Source organism: Fistularia commersonii, chromosome 5 (assembly GCF_037954325.1).
Source record: "Fistularia commersonii isolate RoL2024-O1a breed Wild chromosome 5, RoL_Fcom_v1.0, whole genome shotgun sequence".
In the NCBI taxonomy this organism is placed as follows: Eukaryota; Metazoa; Chordata; class Actinopteri; order Syngnathiformes; family Fistulariidae; genus Fistularia; species Fistularia commersonii.
In genome coordinates this window covers 15355732-15382636 of record NC_141288.1, presented here as the reverse complement: position 1 = coordinate 15382636, position 26905 = coordinate 15355732, and the positions used below count along the sequence as shown (strand labels likewise).

Here is a 26905-nt window from a genome sequence, read left to right as displayed (position 1 = left end):
AGCTAGGTTGCCCTGACATCTGATTGTCTAAATTAGAGAGATTTTCTCATTCCAACTATATTACTTTGCAGGTATAATTATACAAGAAGGAAAAGCAAAATAACTACCGTCAGGGATTTTAGTGCGGGCTTGATGGATATTGTGAAGGGATAGGGCTGATGTCGGTCAAAGACAGAAAAGTTTTCTCGGATCGGCAGATAGAGGTAGTACGGTTGCAAATTCACAAATTGCGCAGTTCTACATCATATGAAACATGGACCTTTCTGAGGAGGATTTCTGCCGATTTCTGCCGGTATTCTTATTTAGATGCTCCACTCCCAAGGGTGGTATGAAAGTTTTGAGTCATCCAATCCAAAATTAGACATTCCAGACATTACCACAGTGTTTTGCTTTTGTTTTTTTTTGTTTTTTTGTTTTTTTTTGCCAAACATCACCTTGTTATCTCAAGTCCCACTTCCAATGCAGAGGATTGTGATATACGTCATCAAGCATTTCTCCATTTGTCACTGACACCGATCTGGTTCAACTTTGGAGTCTTTGGACTCTTTATCAGTGGGTAATTACTACAATGGCAAGTATGATAATGTGTGCATTTTGTACATTTCTTATCTGTACAAAATCGATCTTATTTTACATACAGTACCTTACTCAGTGTTACTTAGATCTCTATTCATTTTGCAACACTCTGCAATTTGCACTCTGCATTTTGCAACACATATTTGAAGGGATTTTAACCTTAAATGTATCAGTAACAAAACCAATGTTTGATGGAAAATTTTAGTATGATGTCCACTGTCTTGCAGATCGTTCTGATTTGAAATATTTAACAACTCGTAAATAAAATACTTCTTCACTTCAACCGACTGCACTTCATTGTAAAGTGCCTTTCAGGGCCTCCCTTAGGAGACTCCAAACACAGGAAAACCTCATGGCTGGAGCCAGTTGAGAGTACTTTGGTGATGGGGCCAGAAGACACAAATGTTTTGATAATGCTGAGACTATTTGTAGTCACTTACTACAAATTAATTTGTGGTTTTTTTTTCTCAGCTTCATACTCTTTAATGCAAAACACTTTCCATCAGATCATTATTGGCCAAAAAAAATAATAGCACTAACATTATAATAAATAGCTATAAAAGATATTACCAAAACAACATTAGTAAGTGACATTATAGAACAGGGGAGGGCAAACTACGGCCAGCGGGCCACATCCAGCCCGTTGGTGTTTTGAATCTGGCCGCCAAAGATTGGTACACAATTCATACTTCATGTGAATGATTGAATGATTAGATCAATGAATGTGGTAGCTCAAACAGGAAATTATTTCATTTTGTAGCTACTTGAGAACACTTGAGAATTTTCCTGCGCAGAATGACAGATTGCCTTTTTGATTTAGCCTTTACTGTGGACATACTGACACACATTATGCCACAAGGAAAAAACTGGTTTGTGCATGAAATGCAAGCAAAAGTCAGAGCCTTCAAAACCAAGCTGGTTTTATTTTCAAAGCAAATGTCAGACGAGTCTGATATATACTGTTAACAAAAGTGTTTTTTTGTTTTTTTTTTACATGTATCGTATCTTGTGACAGCCCGTCTGTCAAATTTAAAAAGCAAATGCGGCCCCTGAGCCAAAAATTTTGTCCACCCCTGTTCTAGAATCTTCATAGATAACTTCATATTCCAGTCATTACACAAAGAACGAACCAGCCAAAGGAGGAAAGTCTTACAGAAAGGGACAAAATTTAAAAAAAATTGAATATTTTACGATTACATAAAATATCTATCAATAATCACCTCTGGGGAGTGACAGGAATTCATTTAGCACAGTCAAATACCCAGTCATCCTTTTCTTTTCTTCCGGCTGCAAGTTTATACTAACTAATTTACCCATTCTCATGACTTTAGTAAACTTGTCAAAGTCAATGTGTTTGTATACTTTAGGCTGACAAATCCTTTCACCAGAGTTTGATGCCAAAACCTGTACAGGTTGGAAGGCATGCAAAAATACAGAACACAAAGTCACTCAGTTGACATTTTCTTCCCTGCAGCTTCTTTGGGTATTCTGAAGGAACACTGCTGCCACCTAATAGACAACAGTGATTCTAAATGTCAATGTGGCACAGCAAGACCAACATCAACGGGATTATGTAATATGAATGAAACTATTTACACGAAACATATGAGTCTATGGCTTTGCACTGCCACAGACCAGCAATGTAAGAGTACTTTCAGTTTCAAAGTGATTGGACCAGAGTTTAAACAAAGATATGCAAAAAAATGTATGTTAAGACATTTTAGAAAAGAAAACAGTACATGCCCTGTGTTTATATGCTCTAATAAATGTATGTGACGTTGGGAAATTACAGATTTTACTTGCAGACGTTGCTCTACTTTTATGCTTGAAATAGAGTTAAGTTGTTATTTTGTCTTTGTAAATTTGAAAGGTACTAAATTAATGAAGATGAATGTTGCAAAAAATGAAATACAATATATACTGTATATGGGGGGATTCAATTCAAACTGATGCTGTGGACGAAATGTCTTCTGGTGTGTCTTCTGCTAAAAAAACAAGGGGAATTTCACAAGGAAGGGCACGGAGTGGCACATGTGAATAAGGTAGGCTCTTAAATCTGGAAAACTTTCGACACAGACGATAGCCTGTGGTTCGACGTACTTTATTAAATCAGATGTTTTGCCCAACGACAGGCAATGTGGCACCACAAACACATATTGCATACACATATCCCCCTGCATACAGGAATATCTCTGGGTAACTGATTTTTTTTATATTCATAAGAGAAATAGTTCTGAGAAAAGAATGAGGGGAAATAGATTGCTGTGCCCCAAAGTGCTCCAGACAAAATGGACTTTCTGACAATACGAAACTAGCAGATAGGCAACTTTCAATGTATTTTTAGTATAGATTATTTGTTTCTTTTTCCCTTCAATAGCTGCTATCTAAGACTAAATGCAATTCTGATGCTGCATTACCACTCCTTCTGCAATTTCTAAACCTGGACAACTCTGAAAATGTCACACATAAATAAAGAGCGATTTCAAACCAAGCATTGGGACTACTTTAAATTGAATTCACCCCTTTGCACTCCAATGGTGCCTATTAGCTTAAGAAAGACTGCTGACACTAAGCCCATCATATGATAACTTATGTGCAGCAGGATTGCAGATTGTGGCACAGGAGTGTTGTTAGGAGGCCTTGGTTGCTACATGGCCTTCTAACTACAGTTGCTACGATGAAGCTGAAACCAACTGGGGAGAAGCACATTAAGGTAGTGGAAGTAAAACAAATGGCTGCAGCACCCCCAACAGAGAGTACAGACTCATGGACGGGAAAGAAACAAAATGAACAGAAGCGTGTTCATATTGGCACATTTTTTTAGCATTTACTATCCGATTTTTGCATTATCATTTGAGTCCTACTGTTAATGTATTACTACCTACATTCTATAATCGTTCTGGATTTGTGTATGATTAAATTATGAAGATAGAGACTTCAAACTAGTATCCACCTATAAAAGCCAGAAAGACAAAAGTAAAAAACTAAGGCAAAACAAACAAAGAAACTGATGACAAGAGAAAACAGGAGATAGATTTACTATAAATTGCCAGGACAGAGAAGAAGAGAGAGGGCCATTGCCATAGCAACTGCAGGATTTCTGCCATCTAGCAAATAACTGGTTCATGTCAGATGTCAGGTATTTGACTTAAATCCCATTAAAAACAAACCCAAAAAATATGCATGACCAATAGTAACATATCTGAACCATCAACGAGATACTCCTGATTCTGGAAAAATGGACTCATGATGGATTTGTGGATGTTAACCGCAGGTTTAGTAATTGTCTAATCAGGAAGAAATCTCTTCCCATCCCATTGCTCTGTTCAATTACATTTAAAGCAAATGAAACTGAGGAGGTGGACGGTGATGTGCAGTTTGACATATCTCCCTGCTCACTGGGACTACAGTGGGTACAGTATTCGGCTTCACACAACTGACAGAAGACTTGCCTAAGGACATCAGGAATAATTAGCTAAGACCAACCTGACATCAATCACCCCGCTCTCACACACACATGGGTCATCACCCTCTATATGACCTTACATGCTAAGCAGACTGCTGTCACAACCTGACACAGGGCTCAATGGAGAGAAAAACAGTTGGAGGAAGTGAATGTGAAAGAGGAAAAAAAAAGAGAAAGAGATGCTGACAGATGTGAAAGATCATAACAAATGCAAGATGGGCAGAATTTACACGATCAACTATAAAAAAGAAGAAAGAGTCATAAGGGAAAAGAGAGGGCAGAAGAAAATATTTCAAAATTGTCTTCCTCTGCCACATTCAAATATTCTTACACATAACTGTATGTCATTGGGCGAAACAGCAGCAAGATCTAAACAGCTGTGAAAATAGTTCTCTGGCTATGCTTCATCATGACTTGTACACCTTCCTATGGTCCGACGTGTAAAACAACTCAAAGCCTAGCAAAAGCCCAGTAATTTTATTTTGGAGCAAACATAAACATTCCTGCATTGTCCAGCAGAGTGAGACACAAACATACATGTGGTCCCCATGTCAAGGGACCTGTCCCAAAAACACTGCTGCCTAGGCAATTAATTACACAATTCAAGTGAAGATCCACCCAATGGATCATCCCTGAAGTCCTTCATTGAGTTCAAGGACAGTCGGAAGAGTTTTGCTTCTACATAAGAGGGTCTCCTTCCCCTTGACAATGTCTGTTGGTATGTGTCTGATTTTTTTTTCCGAATGTAAATGTGTCACAGACTGATTAAAGGTACAACAACCTCACTTTAAGGACACAAAGTTTATCATATTTAATCCCATATAGATTTTACAGCTGAAAACCACCCAAGTTTTGATGCGAATGTTTTGTCTTTTTTTAAATAATAATCTGTATTTCAAATCATCATTAAAATGATGATTCAACATTAAAATCTTTGCTATTTGTATTCCATCAAAATCATATTTTACCCTACCGCAATGACCCAATTTCCCCAAGGGGATCATTAAACTTTCATTTTATCTTATCTTATCTGCCCCTATCCCTCTATATTTCCCCAACACCCCCCACCCCAATCCTTCACTTAATTATGTTCCATGAATGAAGTTCATCTTTCATACTGCCAGCAGCTGGCAGAATGGCTCACCCATTCTGGGCTATCTAATCATGGCACATAGAACAAACTAAATTTAGACAGCTGGTTTGTGATGCCTGGCAGGGCCTAATTGAGGCAGACATCTCAAGACACTTGAGCTGATGTACAGGATCCACCTAGCCCAAGCAGGTCATAACCACTGTCGACTAATGCTGATGAACTAGACAGTTCTACTCAAAAACATTTCAAGGGGATCACACATATAGTAGGACTCTTCGGGCAAGGCCGTTCCAGCTTTCAAAAAATCCAGCGTCTCCTTTTTGGATTCCATCCAATACTTAAAAAATCTGTGTTCCCTATACTAATCTATGCATGCTTGTGACTCCTGTGGTTTAAATCGTGAATGTTTTCATGTAGATGATGACAATGATGGTGGAAATACAGCAGGCAGTGATGCGACTGCAATGATTTGGTTGATTTTAAACTATATGGCTGTCAATATTGAGGTCAACAGAAGCAGCATTGTCAAAGCCACTTTTGCGAAGACTATATACCATTTTGTGTAAATGTCAATCCTCGATTACATTTAAAATTAATAATCTGTCACTTGGGTCGAACTAATACAACAATTCTTGTTGGTAAATATGTGACAACCTACTTCAAAAATATTTTGTTCAAAGCGTAGGGACTTCGTTTGGTGTCTTAGCTTAGGTCTCAGCCCGACAGAATTAGCATTAATATTCGTTCCACTTAACCACAGCAATGTCAAGCTTACTATGGGTTTTCATGCTGCTGCTTTTGCAATCATTTCAATGGCCTGACTGTTAAGTTTGAAGGTTGAAAGAAACAGCAAGTAATAAAGAGAACTGTCAGCGAGACAAACTCCCAAAATTTCTTTTCTTTTTCCTTTTTCTGTATTCTTGTCCTGCAATATCAAGTTCTTATTCCACTGCACACATGGTGACATTTGAACCAGTAGCACTAAACACGAATCTATGGAACAGCACTACTATAAATCACTGAGTTTGCAAATCTGCAATTTTTTTGAATAGACTGTTCTCTTGCAGGAGAAACAGTATGCAAGCTCATTTGGACAAGCTATCGAAACCAAAACTCACCAGGAAAAGGGAACTAAAATTGTGGCAGGAAAGGGTTGTGGAGCTTCATTTTCTCCACAGTCACCCTCCTCCATCCAACCTGAAAATAGTCTTTTGCCGTTTTCTGATTTAATAAAGCCTATGTCAGGCCATAAAATCCATAAACTATCAGGCAAGGGAAGTTTCATGCCCTGGAAATGCTCATACAGTTTAAATATGAAAAGAGGAGAACCATTTTAGCGACAGCTGTTAAAAAGTTAGAATAAAATGTATCAAGAACCAATAAGAAATCAACACTCTTTACATATAAAGGGGAGAGGTCTGGATAGATTACTTATTTTAGACGGCCTGCTTTAAATATTAAAGTATTTGTGTCCATCTAATTTAAGTCAAGGGTTAAGGTATTTGTTTCAGCGATGAAATATCGAAGACACTTGTCTTTCACCCTCTTATTTCATATTGAGTTTGTCATGTCAGATATTATTTGCAAAGCCCATATCAGATTTTCCTAATGTGTACATCTTTATCAATTAAGTTGGAGGTTCCCAGTCAGCCAGGTCATTATTAATTCTCATCTAAACCTTTTTGTGGCAACCGGACTTGAATTTCTCCACTTGAGGACATTTCACATCTCCTGAAAGAGACTGCTACTTTCCAAGAAAACATTTCAACAAGTATCAAGCAAGGCCAATATGCATTACATGCAAGGAAGAATAAACACTCAAAGCTCACTTAAGGATGGCAGATGTACATTCAATGTTTGAAAACTAAGTACCACTATACACTGGATTGTATTCAAGTAACAATGGGTTCAAAGAGAAGAATCAAGCAGTTTTTAAAAGAAAGTTCCTTTGCTGGAGGACACAAGTTGCAACCTGAAATATAAAGTGTTGTTTTTTTTTTTAAGAGTCTAAGCCTGATCATGTGACATAAACCTCAAATGACTTTACCCGTATGCTCCTCAATACACAAGGCGAGTGTGTGCTACGGAAGTACTTTATTTGTTGAATTTACATGGATGTTTACATGTAATCTAATATTATTACTTACAGCCCGAACATTATTTTACTGTTGCCCCCCCTATTTGTGCTGGTCCTCCAATTGTGCTCCTGTAAACACTCTTGGAAACCATGCTTCATTGAATGAAGTGGTAAGTGCAGAACTAACATATCAGTGAGGGCAGTGCATTAAGAACATTCAAATGGGCAAAACCCAACCAAACTTCAGAATTATCAAAGATCTTCTGAGGTTTGAACAGACTCTTTCCAGTGTAGATTCATCATTTTTTTACAAAGCTAGTTGACCAAAGCTGCTGAGTAGCAGGACCCTGCCAACCTGAAAAATGTTCCAAAGTGGTATCAAAAACAATGTAGACATGCTGCTGTTACAGCAAGCAAGTGGTTATTGCAGTATCATACTGACCAAGATATTTTTGGTCGTCTGTGTTCTCTTACAGCAAGTATGAACACAGTTTACAAGCTGAATCTTTAATGCAACATGTTGGTGTCGAATTTAGTTTCAGAGGGTACAAAGTCAGTGGAGGAGAAGCAAGTCTGCAAGGATTTCATGGTCATTGGAGTGACAGTGGTAGCAAACAAAGTCTCTGGGGATGGATACATAAAGGCCTGTCATTCGCTTAGAACAAAGGCCTGTCATTTGCTTTTGTTGTCAGTGGTATTTTTTTCCTCTCATAATCTGCATGACCAGATGGCCAAATGACTCCCCCACCACCACCCCCAACCCACGGCATCGTTAAAAACACAGCACAGCTGGCTGACTGAATGCAAGCAAAATAAGAGTTAGAAATAAAAGGGTGCTATGCTAAGAAATGAAAATTGTAATGCTTGGAGATCAAATACAAAACGACAATGCTAGCTAACGTCTGAAAATGGAAGAAAGACGAACAGCAACAGTGAGAAAAGTGGATTACCCAAGTATCTCTTACCCAGATCTGTGTTGGGACCCGCCAACAACTGTTTGAACTTGTCCAGACGGGATGCTTCCCTCTCAGTCATGGCCAGAGTACCAGATGTGTTTTGGTCAGCCATACGAGCCACGAGTGGGATGACGGGTGGCCGGTGAGGCAGAGATCGCTGTCTGTGGAGAGCTGCATGCTCACTTGCTGCATCTGGTGGAAGTGTAAACAGATCAGAGTGCAAAAGTTGAGATGCAAACAGGCTACAAATGGAGAGCATTCATACTTCGCAGCACATGAAAGCATCTTTTTTCATAAATAGCAAAATATGTGGAAATGAACGGTTTCATATTTCACGTTTGGATAAATCAATACGGTCTTTTATTTAAAAAATACTAATAATTTGTTCTCCTTTGATGTGGGGGACTACCAAAGCCATCGAGACCCACACGTCATTAATCCACAAGGAACCTGAAGTGCACTCTCTGAGGACCTCAAGAAGGCTGTTTGAGGTCTAGACAAGCAAAACTTGGGCTCTGGTAATATATCAACAGGCTGAATTGGTTCCTTTGCCAAAAAAGAATGTTATGTATGATGGCACCATCATTAAAGTTGGGGAATTATATCTTACTGTAAAAACATACTATATAAAGAAATAAATAAATGAAAAATAAGAAGGAACAAACATTTCTATGCTGCGTCCATTTAATTCAACAAAGACCAATTTAGATTATTACATATTTTTTATATTTTTATTATGAATGGTCATTATCACACAATGTTTGATGTCGTTCAGTGTAATAACACTGATTACAAATAACTGATACTTAACATGACCACAAAAGCAATTATTGCAGAAATTGTTGCTTATGTGATTGTTAAAATACAAAGACTGAAATGCCATTAATCATTCAATTGAAATTTTGCGCTGTATCAGACAAAGACTCAAATGATCAAGAGTGACGGACACAAACATTTGTCACTCGAGCAACATGCAAATACATAATAAATGTTGGTCTGCTCTGCGAAGGTTACAAGGATGATTGAAAATTTTAACAGACAAATGCACAGATTGAATTCAGCAATACAAAAACACTGCTTCATAGTAAAATTTTGTGAAAATTCTTGTGAGTGACTATAGCTCAATCTTACTTATGGAGATTTTCTTTAAAGCTAAGTTTCAAATGTCTCTGTTAGTTATTGAAGATGACATATTATAAAATATGCATAGCTTTTTTCCTCCCAATGCAAGTATAATCCATATCACATGGAGAGAGAGGGACTCAGGCAAAGGCAAGCCATGCACAACATCAAACCTCTGTAAGCAAAATTCTAAATACAATGTGACTACTGCTCTTTAGGGAGGTGCTGTTTTGGCCTGGGACTGAGTACTAACTGTTAGTGGCTTGTTGTGTACAATTATGTATCTATTTTATACTTATATTATACTATTTGGCATTCACTGCAGAAAGCAAAGAAAGAATTTCATTTTACAGAAGCATGTTTCCTTGCTGTGCATATGAAATCAGGACTTTGTATCTTGAACTGAAACTTTTGGGATGGCGGGAACAAAATATTTTGCCATTCAACTGGTAAGCCTCCATCACGGGTATATAGTCAGATGTGGTCCACAGTTTCCCTTTGCATCTGTCCAAGAAAAGAGTTGCGTATTTCTAAACACAAACAAAAGTTTCATATACAAGTTATGAGCAAATTGGTGGAATCACAGCCTAGATGTGGAAAGGTATCCTCACATTTGCTGTGATGCACACAAACCTCTGTGTCAAGTACTTCCAGAATTTCTCAGGAAATAGCGTGATATAGTCGTACTGACGCTCCATCGCAATTTAAGTAAAGTGGAATTAACAGGAACAAATAAAATCTAAAAGTATGTGCGTAAATGCTTTACTCATACTTACCAAGATTAAAAAAAGAATATCTTAAAGCTTACGGCAGCTTCTATGTCATCAAGCCTCTTGTGTGATTTAGATTTTATAGTTGATTTATTCTTTTAAGAAGCCCATAAAAGAAAACGCCAACTCGGTTAAAATTGGTGATCATCCTCCTAAAAATAAACATTTGTAGTGGCAAAGAGTCTTTCTTGCCAGACAACTTCAGGACTACCAGCGGCTGTCAATGTGCTCTCTTGCAATGCAGTGCCAAGAATGATGAAATAATGTAATTTAAAATGTTCTGGCCTACTTGTGAAAGACATGTCGTTTACAATTATCTAATTAAACTGAAGCAATGCTGTCATTATACAACATGTATTTGGGGGGACAACACAAGAGGATAAAGAAAACACTTTGAAGCCCCGCCGAAGCATATTTATATAGATATAGATATAGATATAGATATAGATATAGATATAGATATAGATATAGATATAGAGAGACATCTGTGGTTTACCAATATGTGCATATCAACGGGGAAAAAAAAAAACGAAAATATTCTAATTAACTGACATGGTTCCTCGATGTCTCCTCTGAGGAGTAAGAAGAATCGTCTGAAGACAATTCACAACTTAGGCAATCAAGATCTACAGCAACTTACTGAATATTGAATGGCAGACAACCAACAGAGCCATAAAGGCCAAAGGTTAGCCATTCATCATTCATGTTGCATTGCATCTGCACCAAATACTGTTGAACTGTAGAAAACCTTTTTCCCCCCCATCATATCCTTGCAAGGAAAAACAGAAAAGCTCTGTAACAAATAAGGATATGTATGGAATTGATCTTTTTGGCCCTCATCCCAATTTTAATCAAAGCGTACTCACAATCAAAACTGAAATAATGATTTTTGTCTTGTTTATAACTTAATTTTAAATGTTTTTCTTATATGGTAAGGTAAAATTTTTGCAACTGGAATTTTACATCCAAATATGTAATGGAATAAATTAATAATCAGATTAAAACACCAGAGAATTTAAAGACAATGCCATTCTGAAAAAAAGTAAACATGTAAGATTATTTTATATTTAAAAAACAACATAGTCATGCCTTTTCGATCATATCTATTCATGTTTTTAACAATCAAGGACAATTTTTAAGCAAACTCATTGCGATTGGGTCCTCATCAAATGGCCTAAGTAAAAGTGATGGCGTAGGGCAGCCACACACTATGCCATGACTTCAGTATGGAAGTTCTTTACTAGGAGTGACAAAGACTGAGTTTTACATGAACAATAAGCCAAAATAGGAACAATCACATTGCCGATCATTCTGCTGAACATGCTAAGGCGATTTACTGACATGACTACAACAATAAAATATCCCGCTCCTTAATTTGTCATTTATTAATTGGTGGATTTCATGGAGGTTAATTGTATTAGTTTATGTTTATAATTCAACTGCTGTTGAGTTACCACCTTTTTACTGGGTCAAGCATGATAGGTAACTGATGTAGCACATTTTTGCAGCAGTTTATCTTGTTTCATTTCAAGTAAAATTTGATTCTACAGTGCCTTTTCGATTTAAGTCTGCTGTCTATCTTTCATTTTGCTAAAAAAGCAGTATTCTTGAGAGGCCTCAACAGAAATAAAAGTAAAGTGATAATGGGGTGGAGAAAACACAGAGGAAGTAAAGGGCCAAACTGATCATTCAGAATAGGTCAAGATCAGTCACAATGCCAGTTATCACCTCAGGATATTGCAAAAAGAAAGAATGAAACACTATGTGGAGCAATTCTAGCAGTTACTTGGTGAAAAGAACAAGGTCAGGAGAAAAAGATTCTGAGTATAAAGAGATGGGGATCTTTTTACTTCAAGAAAAGTACAGAAAGAGGAGATGAGGAAGAATGAGAAACTACACCACAGCATTTAATTTTCTTTTGCTTAGTTCAAATTATGAAAAATGACAAAAAAAAGGTAACGGCATAGAAATATTCTTTAAATTGAACTTCCAATTCCACTTATTATTCAACTGGGCGAGCATTTTAAAGAAAAAGCAGAGAATGTAGCTTTAAATCATGCAAGCGAACTTGAAACTTTTTTGGATGAAAATAAACTGCTTTGACCAACCTTTCGATGACCCGATTGGGGCCTCGCTGTGGGATTTCACAAGACGGCTTTCAGTATAGGGGCTGCTCTGGGAGGCAAACGACACTTCTGGGCTAGTCAAATCCCCCCCATCCACTCTATCTTCTTCATCTTCCTCGTCGTCATCCTCTTCCTCCTCAACAACTTCTTCCTGTGTTTCCTCTTCTCTTTGCTGTAGCTCTGACGTCTCGTCCTGTCTCTGTCTTTCCTGCTGTTTGCTGTGATTCTCGATCACCTGGACGGTGGACAAAACAATTAGGGGCTGAAGGTTTTGCTGATTTGTAACAAAACATGTTCAAATACAGTACTTTCATACTTTGATAAACAAAGTTGTCTCACATAAGATTCTTTGTATTATTGCAAGTATCTATGGGCCTACCAGACTTAACTTTTTAGCATTATTCAAACTACAGATTTAAACCTATCATTCCAAACCAAACATTCCAACAGTTATTTCCACTGGATGTTAATGTAAGATATTAATGTGAAAACACTGACCTACACATTTTTTTCTGACGATCATTTTCTGCCTACCTTATTAGCCGTCTCCATAACCACCTCAATGTTGAGGTTCTGTGCAGCCATGGCCAACAACTCATCATCATCATCCCCGACATCCCAGGCATCACTTGTGATGCTCTCAAACTCCTGGAAGGTGGTAGCCTTCTTGGGCTTGCCTGGTGTGGCTGGGGGAACCCTGTTCCCGGCTTTTATCAAGCTATTTAAAAGAGAAAAGAACAAGTCATGACACTAAATACCAGAAAAAGAAACAAATTAATAAACTATTTTAATGCAATGAAAATGTAGCGACAACAAAGGTATTGGTTTGCAAGTCAGAACATCTATACATTCAAACCCTTTACACCTAGTGTCAAAATAATAGACAAATTCTGAAAATGTCCAAGAAGGCAATATTTTACCATTAGACTTATTTACTCTCTGAATTTGTCAGGGGTTTTTTTGTATAATCAGGGTGAGAAATATTGGACAGATTTCCAATTAACCCAAAATATAATTTGTTTCAGTAAAAAAAAATGCAAAAAAAGGGGGTTTGTTGTGGATGGAAGAGGGTTCTTTGATCCTCCTTCCGCACTTAGCCGACCCCTCCCTCTCTCTCTCTATTACCATACTGAGCCAAAATGCTCCATTGCAACTTGGGAGACAAATAGAGTGTCTGGGCTTATACTCTTTACAAAATACCAAATAAATTAAACTCTCTGTAGAAATAATTAGACGACAGTTCGAAGAAAGAAAATTATTAAAAAAGAATAATTGGCTCTTTATTCATAATTCTTTGCATCTTGAAGGCAGAGGTAATCTTGAAGCCCTGAAAAAAAATATGAAAAACTCAAACTGTCTAAATTACTACTTGCAACCATCGAACAGCTTTGTTTACTGGAAGGTTCAGTTCCCTTTTCATTGTCACAGAGCAAGAGCAATTGCATTCAAAGGAAGCATTTAAATATGATGCAGTCATGGACAAATCTCAATACATGGTGTCAGGTGTCAATGGTAGTACCAAACAGGCCCTTTCACATTCCTGTCTGATTATTTGTGTCACCCTGGAAGTTAGAATTGGCTCAAAAATTGACTTGCGTGTGCACGTGTTTGATGAAAACGAGGAAGGCCATGTTGTAAGGGTGCCAGATGTAGTTAAGAAGTTGGGACACCCATTCAAAAACACAATCTTACCCATAAGATTTCACAAATAATTTGTTGATATTTTTGGAAAACCCTCATCGAATTATTCAAAAGTGACATGACCGCTTTAAAGAGTGCAGGGGGCATTTTGTTCCATCCTTTGCCTCCTTTGAACTGTATAGATAAACTACAACTATAAAATACAGCGAAAGGCTCAAGTGTTCTCATTCACCTGAAACCCACCATCAACTTGTAGTTTGACAACTACCCATACAAATTAACAAAATGACATTTAACTCACTTCGCATGAAGAAGCGGATCGAAGGGTGGGTGTTGTGCGCCATACACGTGCTGAATGCTGGGGAAGTGGAGGAGACAGTGAGAAAGGAAATACCTTTCATACAGAACTAATTATCGACACATCAATGTTAGCCTCTGAGTCTAAAATCCCTCATCCCTTTAAGGTACACAACTAAACATATGGGTGATGAAAACGACTTTGTTTACTTCTTAAATCAATGCGATCATTGGACACAATGGCTGATGATTCACGACAACTATGACTGCGATGTGAGAAAATTGCTGAGTGTTAGCCTATGTTAGCTGCGTATCTTATAAACCAGTTAATAGCAATATAAACTATGTCTGTCAAATTAATATACAGCAGACACTGAATGGAACATGTAGTTAGTGCCATAACGCTGATCAGGCAGTGTGGGTGAGGGTTATTTATAAAGCACAACAGTGCAGTGTCAGTGAATTATGCTAGCGCTGCTATATTAGCCAGCAGAAGGGAACACGTCACTTACCTGCCAGGAACCTTCGCTGTGTTTCTTTTCCAGAACTGCTTTTTATTTCCGTCACTCGACATTATCCCTCTCTGGTCCGTGAGGCCCTAAACGTAAACAACCAAACGTTGTCGTTGTTTAAAATACCTTGAATATTTGTTTATTTACACCAGGCTCCCTCCACCAAAACTCAGAAAGCTGCCATGTTGGTACTGCCTAATCGCCGAGCAAGAACGGTTATGATTGGCTGCTGTGACATCTCTTCACTCCAAGCCAATCACAAGTAAGATCCGACATTGGGTGGTTTGACAAGAGGTGACGTCAGGACCCGCGGTCTCTGCTTTTGTCGACGGAAAAGTGGTGTGTCAATCAAACCTGAGACCCCCAGCATCAGGACCGCTGAGACAGAGCTAAATCTTCATAAGATCTATAATACCATAAAGGGAATAATTAAATCTCAGATGAAATCGAAGGGCATATCTCAAATATGTAAAGAACAAATTAAAGGCAAGTATGTTTAAAATTAAAAACAAAAAAAATGTCTTTGGAGACAGTTATGGGGTGAAATCAGTGGAGAAACCAAACACAAACCAAGATTTTAGCGGTACTGGGCTAGCAGCTAATACTTGTTTTTGCCTTTTCTTCTTTGTCAAATATATCATTACAATACATTGAAAAATGCAGAGAATACAAATTAGTTCTCTAAATTTACAACACTTTTATTGATCAATGATAACTTCTAATAATGAATATGTACCACCACGGGCCAATAAGTCAAAGCAAATACAGAAACAGGCACAACTAATTGCAACCAGTCAGTTCATCGAATACTATGGTTATTCTTTCAATTCATGCTATAATGACCTATGATAGCGACATGAAAATTATAGCTTTATTTTGTTTTGATTTTTTTCTTTAACCTATGTTCATGTTTGGCCTCGATATTTGACTTGAGAAACTTCTATAGCTGCATGCCAGATAATGAAAGCGGAAATAAAACAAGTGCATTTTAAAAAGCTCAGTTTCCTTGGCACCAGACAATTTTGTTTACCCAACATATTGGGAAATGTCTTGCTTGGTGATGGTGGTCATGTGGTTCATCTGCCAAGAACACGCTGGAATGGTGACAGTCACCTCGGATTATAATAACGAGATTTGAAAGATTGTGCTGATGCAGTGATTGTGTGGCAGAAATGAAACGCAATTGAAACAAAGATGATAAATATTAGAGTCCTCACTCTGTTGCTTGTCTGTGGACTAATAACAACAACAAACTCTTGAGTGCTGTTGGGGCATTGGGATTACTGGAAAAGTAACTGATATCTGTGTTGGCACATGAGGGAGTTTGCTTTTCATTTACAGAAATAACACTATAGATTCTGGAATAACTCTTTAAGACAATAGTTCTAACATTTTGAATGTCTTGATAAAGTGTGACATAGTGTTGAAATGTGATTTAAAGGAAAGGATGTGTAGCTGTTCTTTCATAGGCCAAAGAAACTTGAACAAACGTGTCAACAAAATCGGGAATTAATACCGAAAAAAAAAAAAAATTATAAATGTAAAGTATAAAAGAAGTCCTGAAGGGAAAGAGTCATCTATTAAGTATCAACTGCTGTTCTATCAAGCGTTTTATTGTTAGATTAGTAAACAAGTGGTTTGGTAAAATGACTGCACAGTTGAGAAAATGAGACTAATTTTTACATTTTTAGACACTGTATTGCCAGTTGAGTCTAATGTTACTACTTTCTAATGATGAAAAGTTTTCAACTGCAACACAATTTCTTACATGTTTTCCATGTTCGAAAATTGAGCCAAAGCACCGCATGTGTTCTAGCTTGTATATATAAGAAAAAAAAAATCAAATTGATCATAACAAAACATTTCAGAAACAAGTGGGGGGAGACTCGTCTTGAGCAATGGTTAAAAAAAAATTCCCCCCACAACTTTAGCTTTTGTTTTGTTTTACTCATTTGTTCTAATAATTCACCCGTGTATGCATGAGAATAGAAAAGCCTCCTGGACAGTCGTCCGGTTTTGGGTTTACAAATAGAGTGAATCATCTTGCATCCACACGATCTTTTCCGTGAGCGCTCCTCCGCCAGGCTGCTCTGTCGGGCCGCCCGGCCCGGCGGAGCGCAGGCACTCTCCGCCTGACGCTCCTCCGACGCCGAGCGCTCCTCGGGATGCGGGCCGACGCGGAGTTGAACCGACATGGACTCACGACCAAGTTTACTGTCGTCGCAGTTTGTCCTGAAAAACAAGCGGGTAGAAGTTCTTCTCGATCGCGGGGTTTTGGCGTGGAGGGACACCGACTGCGGCGGAAGACGTGGTTGTGGCATCGGCGTCTGTGGTCCAGGTATGAATACTCAAATTACAAAAAATGATCAGTTATCGAACTTTGCATTAACGCAATCGTGTTGAGAGACGGAATCAAGTCATGCGGGTTCTTACAACTCTAAAATCACGCATGCATGCGGACGTGCACTCACACTTTATTGATATATGACATGATTTGATTGACATGTCACCTCAACACAAAGGTCATCCATTCAGTGACCTGTGTGAGCGAGTTCTTCAGAAGTCAAAAATACATCAGAGTGCGTAGTAAGTGTCTTGAGTCAGGTTTGGTCAAGGATCGGGAGGTATTTGAGCAGACTTCACAAAAATGAGTTCAACTTTTTATTTCTGACGTTCTCTTCTTTTCCTTATGGCTTTTCCCTTCAGGGGTCGCCACAGCGACCATCTAACCCTATTCTCCAACTAACTTAATATCCTCTCTCATTAAATCTTCTCTTTGGTTTTCCTCCAGACCTCCTGCCTGGCAGCTCCAATCCAGGCAACCATCTACCAATATAGTCACTATCCTTCCTCTGTACATGACCGAACCATTCCAGTCCCTCCAAAACATCTAACATGTGCTATCCGTCCCTCTGATGGACTCATTCCTGATCCTATTCATCCTTGTCACTCCCAAAGAGAACTTCAAAATCTTCATCTCAACTTCTTCTTCCTGTCTTTCCATCAGTGTCCCTGTTTCTGAACCATACAGCCTCCCTGGTCTCGCCACTGTCACCACTGTCTTGCACTTTTTCTTTGTGACATTCATGTTCATCACATTTATTTATTTATTTATTTATTTATTTATTTATTTATTTATTTATTTATTTATTTATTTTTGTTTGTTTGTTTGGACAGTGCATGATAATGAACACACATGAGACATGCATGTTAACACACCACTCTGGATTGTAGCCATGAGCTAATTTGCATCTAATTTGCAAATTAATCTATACCGCTAAAGTCCAAAGTCAAATTAGGCTTGCCTCCCTTACTTTTCCAGGGGTGTGTAAAAGTGGTTGTATCAAACAAATTACGACATGGTCACCAGCAAAACAAGTTTGCAAACTTTGTTGTTAAACTTCAACTTCGGAGACAACTGACTGCAACGAACATACTTGAACATTTGTAACATTGGGCCACACTGTTGTTATCACCTGTTATATGTAATGGGTTGCATTATGACTAAACCAGAAAACACTTAACATTTCAAGAAATTATTATGAATACACGGCTTCTTCATATTAAATTTGACATTTTCTGTTGGAAGAGAATGCTTTTGTGGGACTTGGTTGCGGTGAGACACGGCTTCGTCCTATAGTGAGAACGTGACGATAAACAAACTTTTAAGGACTTCTTTATTGACTCTTAAATTCTGTATGGCAGTCAAAAATGACATATAATTGTTACCTTTGAGAAACACATCAGTTAGGATTCCAAAGAGTAGAGTTAGGAAGGTTAGTTTTGCTCGACTTGAAAATCCCTTTTTTTTACCGTCATTAGACCTTGATTGTTATTGATTAGTTAATTAGCTTTATATTGACTGTATTTAGTGCTGCAGGCCAGCACCAGAACTTAACAAATCCTCCGCTGAGATCACTGTAATTTGTACACCTTTATTTCTTTAAACCACATAAATATAAATTTGCATTTTTTATTGAAAAAAAAATGTAATCTGCTCAAAATATCCACTTGAAAATATATCTTTGCTTAAAATTCTGTGAATTTTTTTCCCCCTCGCGATAGTATTTTTCTTTCAGTAGCAGCCCTGCCGCCCCAACACGCCGATTAAAAACAGTCTTTGGAAGTTCTTCCGTGTTACTCACCGCATAAAGTGAGACGAAAGAACTTCATAGCAAGGATTTTGCTGGAGGCTCAATAATAGAAAACACGTCTCCGAATTCCCTCGTCCGGCCCTTGCTCTCCTCTGAACGGCTGTTAAAAAATGCCAATAAGATGAAGGTGGTTTTGAGATTCATTTTGACAGCTCCTTCATTGAACAACTCTTCATGACATCTACTCTAAAATAAACTTTTTTCTCCGTGTTGTAATAAAAAAAGCACAGACACAAGGCAGCGGTCTGTAATGAGAAGAGCAAGATGGTCACTTTTTGGTTTTCACTTTTAATGAATATTTTATATCTACTAAATTAGGGGGCTGCCAACAATCAGGCCTGCAAGGATAGAATGTAGCCTGACGGAATCCAGGCTCAAACTGAATCAGCCTTTGCGACACGCGCCGGTTGAATTTTTTTGCACATTCTAATTGCTGCATTAGAAAAACATTCACTCAGTCCTGACCCCCGATGGCTAATGTTTGTTCATTTTGATGAGTTCTGTGGTTTGCAGTTACTGCACCGTATCAAATGGCATGATTACAGCTGGCTCCACACACTCCAGTTAAAAACTGGCCAGTGACCTTCTGCAAAGCGGTATCAAGTGTATGATAATAACCCGCAATGACGCCTTTGTTTTTTTTGAGTCAATGTTCAACTCGGTTACATCAAAATCCTTCCTTGTGATCTTTGAGACAGAAGCTTGTTAGTTTACAAGCGGGAATCCAGCTTGGAGGCATCAGTCCACTGGATTAAGCCGGTTCAGTGTGTGATGATTGATTTAATAAAACAATTAAAGCATTTTAGGTTTTTTTTTTTCATATAAATTGGAATTAGAGTACACATTGCATCATGACCTGCACATCATTCCACACTTCCCTGCCAGTGTGAACTTTGCATTTGCTTCATATTTATGTTTTTTTTTTTTTTTTTTTTTTTTTTTTTTTTCGCAGTAGTCTGAGACTAATTGGTAAAATATGCTTGGAATATTTGTCTGGATGTTGGGTGTTTTGAAATAATAGCCACTGGTTCAGTGCCCACAGCAGCAGGATAATCCAGTTGAATATGTAAGTGAGGTGTGGGATGGATTATTTTTCCCTTTCACATAGAAAATCAGTTTCCAATTTTAGAAAATGAGAACATGACGAAAGCATGGCCCATTGGGAGAAATGTGGAGGAACATTTGCCACTGCGTGTGTAAAAGTATTATGGAAAAGGAGAAAATTGAGAATTTCTCTCAGAAACTCCAAAAAGAAAAAAAAAGTTAGTATTGGCTCCAAATCATGCAGTACAACTTTCGCTTTCTTTTCGCCTAAGTTATTTTCATAAATGTCAAAGTAACTATTGTCAATGCAAGAGGAGTGGTAAAAATCACTCCTGCCTGCTGCTTTGATGGAGACATGTTACCGCTTAACATTTTAAGTGGTTGTATCAAAACAACCTAGCTCGCCCTGTTTGGCCACATACTTGCTGTAAAGGACACACTTCAATCACAAAGGTGGCACGTTCTGCGCGTGTCGGCTAATGCCCCATGTCTACATAACGGCCAAGTATCTAATATGATACATTGCAATGTCCCGTATTGGTGGAAAAAACTTGAATAAATCATGGCTTAAGCTTCAGAGAAGATCTCTCTTTCCTCCAAATCACTATGCTTAGTGAGTAGTATGTCCTCAGACCCCATAAGCCAGGATATATCTCTTTGCCGGGGGGGTTTAGATATTTGCTTTACCGTACGCCACAGCAGGATACAGATCCGATACATTCCAGACGCCGATTCCCTTACCGCAATATAAGAACGATTGTATATCCAGGCCATAAGAAGGTATCAGATTCATGGCATTTCCCTCGTAGGTCCACTGAAATCCTATTGCAAAGGCAACATGTACTGAGTTATGAATGGAGGAGATACGCTACATGTTTTTTGTGCGTCGACCTTTTGTAGACCTCTGGTGAGTCCTGGCGGTTTTTGAGAGCTGAATGAGTTTGTGTGAGAATAAAACATCATATAAGTCAAACACAATTGAGTTTTTACTAGTTTGATGTCTGTTTCCTCATTTTTTTGGAAGACAATAGGAGAAAAAATAGAATTTTAGAATTTTGGGCCTTATTAGTTCAAGACAAATAAAGCAAATCTTCATTTGTTATTCTTCTTGCATAGATCCCAAGTTCAAAAGTGTCTTTCGTGGGGTCAACTTAGCATGGAGCTTGAGCAAAACAAAGCTTTTAAATTAATGTGTCTGAAAAATTATTGCCACTTTATTTTATGAAAGGGAAAACATATCACAGAATTAGTCCTACCCAGATTTCAAATGTAGCCTTTTTTTTGTTTGATTTTTGTCTCGCTTTTGTATCTAATTTTTTTATCTTTTGAAGCAATTAGGACAAAAATCGTCAATCTGTACCACATATTTTAACTCATATTTAAATTTGAAATCTTCCTATTGTGGGACAATCAAAGTTAGTATATTTTTACATTATTTATTGCTTAAGTGTTGCTGATTTCTTCTTTATATTTGCTAATTTTAAAGTGAATCATAAGACTTGTTTTTGGTATTTTCTTGAATTCATGTTACTTGAGAAATGTTTGAAAACACTGGAAATTTCTTGTAGATTGTAGAGGCCTCGCTCAGTGATTTGAGGATTACATCCTGTCATTTCATTCATATTTTATTGCACTGAAAGCTTTTGTGGGAATCAATTGTTCGAATTCTCCCCCAAAAAACAGTAAAACGAATTCTCGGATGCCAAAAATAACGATCTGCGGCTGTATCTTCCAGCCGCCCATTATGGGAATCATTGCTTTAAGGCACTGTGTACAAGCAGTATCACTGCAATCCCAGTGAAGCTCTCTAGTAATACCTTCCACCTCCCTCTTCCTTTCTTCCCCATCTGTTTGCTTAAGCATTGGCTTAGCAAAACCGTTGTGCCTGGGAGAAATGCACATGTCTTGTTTGACAGTTCGCTGCCATGTGTACCCAGGCAGATCTGCGCTTTGTAATCTAAAAGCTGGCGCTCAATGCACAGGCCTGTCTGTATGTTGAGAGACAGCTGCAGAGGGAAGGAGGGAGAGAAATGCACACTGCCAGAAAACGACAGCAGGCGATTGGGTGAACTGCGGAGGTCTGTGTTACTTTTACGCCAGTAATGCACGCCGTGTCTTTATGTAATGACATTAATTTAAAATGCATCTTTGATCAAGGGGAAAAAATTGGTAATTACATGTTGAATTATCAACCAAGGTGAAGACATGATAGTAATTTCATGCAAAACGCCCAATATTTCATCCACATACAGAGTCACATACAATGAGGATATAAATCGTGACAGCTTGCAAGGATTTTAAGCTATACATTCTTGGTATAATAACTCCTTTCTTCCATCTCTTTTTGCTAGGCACCCTGACCGCAACATGTCAGGGTAAAACTAAGAATGACAAAAATAATATAATAGTGTGGGGGAATTTAAAAGCACAAGCATTTCTTTAAGCCTGAGTTGACTTGTCCTCCAACACATTGCTGATGCCAAACCTCTGTAACAAAGGGATTACATACTGATGCATTGTGTACAGGGAGGGGTTCAGAGAACAACAACAGGAATATGAATGTGATGGCAGCTTGTTTTTGTGTTGAGGACTACGAGGAGGTGAAGCCGGGCACGGCCATCAGGGATCAGTTTACACAAACAGAAAATTTGAATCCGACCATGTAAAAACATGCTAAATTTGACAAAAATCAAATTATGAACCCTCAACTCCAAATATCTAAACATTTATATTTACTACGCTGATGAGGTCAAGTTTTTGGGTGGAGTCCACATGTGAGAAGGAATTCACTCACGGTAACGGTGACATAACAGGGTGTGGTGGCAGCCCAGAATTTCCGGTGTAATCCTGTCAGGTGGGATGCCTCCTTGATTTTAGGAAGCAGGACAAGCATGATCATCTAAAAGATTTTGAAAACTAGCAGGTCTCAGAAGATTTATTTTAATGGTACAACTTAGGAATTATATATATATATATATGTATTCATTATGAAATATTTAGATTCCCACTTCCTCCCTGTATTTCTTTGAAAAATGTCTGTGGGGGAGCATGAAATTCTTACCTCCATCTCCATCTGATGTTGTGTCCTTGGCATTGCTAACTGAGGCTTTCAGCAGAGGATCATGCAGATCTACTCCTCGGAATTTAATTTCCATCCATCCACTTATCAGGAGTCGGGTCGTGGGGGTAGCAGCCGGAGCAGGCCCGGACCCCCCTCCCACCACCCCATTGTCCAGCTCCTCGAGGTGGACTCCAAAACCCCTGGGCCAGCCTGGAGACAGACTATCTTTAGCGTGACCTGGGTCTTCCCCATGGCCTCCTCCCAGATGGACATGCCCAGAATACCTCCCCCGGGAGGCATCCTTACCAGATGCCCGAGCCACCTCATCAGATTCCTCTCTATACGGGGGAGCAGCAGATGTCCTCTGAGCTCCTCCAGGATAACCAGACTGCTCACCTTATCTCTTAGAGACAGCCCAACCACCCTGCGGAGGAAACTCATTTGGGCTGCTTGAACCTGCAGTCCTGTTCCTTCGGTCAATACCTACAGCTCGTCACCGTAGGTAAGGGTGGTAACATAGATCAACCAGTAAATTGAGAGCTTCACGTTTTGGTTCAGCTCCCTCTTCACCACGACATACCGGTACAGAGTCCACATCACTGCTGACGCTTCACTGATTCACCTGTTGATCTCCCACTCCACCCTTCCCTCTCTCATGAACAAGATACTCCAAGATACTTGAACTCTTCCACTTGAGGCAGTATCTCTTCCCTGACCCGGCATGGGCATTCCGCCCGTTTCTGGTTGAGCACCATGGTCTCAGATTTGGCGGTGCTGATCCTTATCCCGGCAACTTCACACTCAGCTGCGAACCGCTCCAGTGAGAGCTGGGGATCATGTCCTGATGAAGTCAACAGAACCACATCATCAAACCAGATCCCCTCGATGCCCTGCCTGCACCTAGAAATTCTGTCCATAAAAGTTATCTGTGACAAAGGGCAGCCCTGGCAGAGTTTAACTCTCACCAGAAACGGGTCAGACTTACAAATGGCATTGCGAACCAAGTTCTGACAACTATCATACAGTGACCGAACAGCTTGTAAAACAGGGTTTGGTACACAGTACTCCCAGAGCACCCCCCCCCCCCCCCCCCTCCGCACACAGGATGGGCTGCAGGACACGGTCAATGCCTTCTCCAGATCCACAAAACACATGTAGACTTGTTGGGCAAACTCCCATGCCCCCTTGAGGACCCTGCCAAGGGTATAGAGCTGTTCCATGGCCAGGACAAAAACCACACTGCGCCTCCTCGATCTGAGGTTCCACAACCCAGTGGATCCACTTCGCCAGCATAAAGCCCCTGACAGCATAGCTCCCAGGAACATGCAAACCCCTCCACCATGGTAAGGTGACAGCTAACGGTGGGAAATTTAATTTCACTGAGACCAAACTGCAGACGAAGGGAAGATAGATTTACATCAATTAGTTGATCTTGAACCAAACTGAAATTGAAAAAAAAAAGAAAACCCTCTGCTTTTAACTGTTGGATATGGAGCAGGTGGTTTGCAACAGCAGATTTAAAAGCCGATATGTTGGATGTTATTTTGACAGCTCATTTCCACATTGCGACTATGTTTGTGGGTTGATGGCAAGCCATGTTTTGTAACACGTAACTTTTCATCAGATTTTTGAGTTTGAAAATGCAACAGAAGTCAGTGGCCCTCCCGGGCTATTCCGGTGCCCCTCAGTCGCTTTACTCTGGCATCGGCTCTGGTGTGAACAGATTGAAAGAACTGCGATCTTTTCAAAATGAATGAAAACAAAATGCATATGTTCCTTACTGCATGTGAGTAAGGAACGTCTCTGATATGTATTAAGTAAATAATCTTTTTTCCTGCATGGGTAATGGCAGGTCACATGACAATTTGTGCCAGGTACTTCTTATCCAAGTTAACCAGCTCTGGCTGGAAAAATACACAAATGAATGTATCGTTTTGTTGAATTTTTGAAAAGTCAATCAAAATTTGCAACATTTCCTTACAAATTTGGTAGTAAGACTACCCAAAAAAGTTTTCAGCTGACAGTCTCCAAATGTATAAGATACTGCAAATGAAATTTTCACTGGTGTGAAAAAAAATCAAGTGAATTTCAATACATATATTAATTATATCCACGTTACACTGATGGAGTTGAGCCTACTCATGTGGCATGGGGATACCAGTGGCACCCTGTGATCTGAAGGCTCCAAAAGTAAAAAATCAAAGATTGATAACATATTCGTCTCACCAAATTTAACATCCAACCTCTTTTCCCGCTGGTTAATCATTACAAGTCACATACAGTCATTGCCTGCTTCATCCCCTTTTTTATATATTACTGGTGACTGTGTAGAGTCCCTCTAGGATATAGTGGGAAGCTTTTATATATATCTTATATATAAGGAAAGTAAGCATGAGTGGATGTTGTTGTCTAAAATTTGCTAATTTGCTAAGTTAATTGAATTCATAAATATAACTTTTATTACAGTTCTTGTTGTATTCAAACATACTGCTTCCGAGTATCTGTTCACTGAGAAGTCAGACCCATGGGAAGGTTAACATAGACTTACATAAAGAAAAGAAATGGGTTAAAAAAGTTTGCCATATTTTGTTCAGAAAAAAAACTTAAGAACGTCACCGAAAAAGATAACTTGTAATTTATTCAACCTGCAGAAAATGTAAATTACACATAATTCTTAGTTCAGTTACTGTTAAGCTGTACCTTAAAGGTGTTAGGTATTTGATAAACAAACAAGATACCAAAAGATACCTTCTATTATACATCGATCCCTTCTGTCCAAATTTAAAAAAAAATGTAAAAGTCTGAAAGAGCAGCAAGATTTAAATTTTTGATTCTCACCAATTTTAGCTGTGGGATTACTCGAGAAAAAGCTCTTTTCTTAAAGTTTTTTTTTCCTCCAAAACTCTTTTTAAAAGTTATAATATTCTTTTGTATGGAAGCGTATTCACACAGAGTATTTGGTTGTTGGTTATTAAGATTTCAACACCCAGATTCTTGTTTTTCTTTTTTTGTCTCGCATTTTTAATTGTTCTTTGCAGTTTTGAAATAGTATGGTCCCAGTAAAGGAATAATAGTCTTTGGCTAGAAAGTTGTGTTTGAAAAAGAATGACCTCCTTTGTGGTCAATAAAAGCGTATTGCAGTTTAAAGTTACATCAAACTTTTGCAGTGCTTATTTTTGTCTCCGCTCACCTTGGCTATATTATGCGTGATCTTTTGGTTTAGTGGAAAGCACTGCGATTAAGTCTCAAATTTCTCGAACCCACAGGAAAATTAACACACCTTGTTACCTCACTACGATCGTTTAAATTCTTTCAAATTTGCATCCCCCATGAAATAATCTTGGAAAACATTTAAAGATTTATGGGTAATAGATGAATTTGTGGAAATATGTATTTAATAGCTGATGTAATCTACTTTTACTACCATTTGCTGTTACTAAAATACTTTTCAATTTAACATACTAATACAATATAATGTAATTTACTCAATATAGCTAAGATTTTTGAACAGCAGTACTTGAATGAGTGCCTTTGTCTCCTTGTTCAAAGGCTAAATTCATCCCATAATACCCAAAGTTGCTCTAACCAAAAATCGACTATCCTCGATAATGCAACCTGACGTAGGCCGGAATTGAATTTCAGTCCTGCCAATGAAAATGCACTCAAGTGATATTTATTTAGTGAAAACAGGTCTTCTCAAATAATCCCAGCCGACCAGCTCCCACTTTGTCCTTCAGAACGTCATCAGTTGAATGAAGGAAACATAAAGAACTTCAAGATTTCTGACTTTAAGACACTAGAAACATGAAGAAGGTATTTGTCACCTTTACTTCCCAGCTTCTTTCTAAACTCCCGATCATCTCTCACACCGAAATGTCCTCACCTGGCGGTTTTTGTATTTTCTATAGTTTTCCTTTACTATTTTCACTTCAAAATGTACTCCCCCTTGTCTTTTTCTCTCTCCTCGTGTGCATATACTCTCCCTCTCCTCTTCCACCCAATCACGCGCT

The 26905-nt window shown here is 38.5% G+C and overlaps 2 protein-coding genes across 9 annotated transcripts in view; one reads left to right on the top strand and one right to left on the bottom strand.

Moving 5' to 3' along the window:
• The window catches only part of tbc1d22a (TBC1 domain family, member 22a), a 124715-nt gene extending 109886 nt beyond the window's left edge, over window positions 1-14829 (bottom strand). For 5 of the 6 annotated variants that reach the window (XM_086146997.1, XM_086146994.1, XM_086146993.1 and 2 more), the window contains exons 1-5: window positions 14637-14829; window positions 14129-14185; window positions 12721-12904; window positions 12169-12421; window positions 8178-8360 (exon numbers count right to left, since the gene is read on the bottom strand). In XM_086146997.1, coding sequence (XP_086003123.1) covers window positions 8178-8360; window positions 12169-12421; window positions 12721-12904; window positions 14129-14185; window positions 14637-14698 — 739 coding nt within the window. In that variant the 5' untranslated portion in view covers window positions 14699-14829. The remainder of the gene's footprint in view (window positions 1-8177; window positions 8361-12168; window positions 12422-12720; window positions 12905-14128; window positions 14186-14636) is intronic. The other variant, XM_086146995.1, reaches the window with a different exon arrangement.
• A 1949-nt stretch (window positions 14830-16778) lies between these two features.
• The window catches only part of cerk (ceramide kinase), a 51415-nt gene continuing 41288 nt past the window's right edge, over window positions 16779-26905 (top strand). For all 3 annotated transcript variants that reach the window (XM_086146988.1, XM_086146987.1, XM_086146986.1), the window contains exon 1: window positions 16779-16974. In XM_086146988.1, coding sequence (XP_086003114.1) covers window positions 16830-16974 — 145 coding nt within the window. In that variant the 5' untranslated portion in view covers window positions 16779-16829. The remainder of the gene's footprint in view (window positions 16975-26905) is intronic.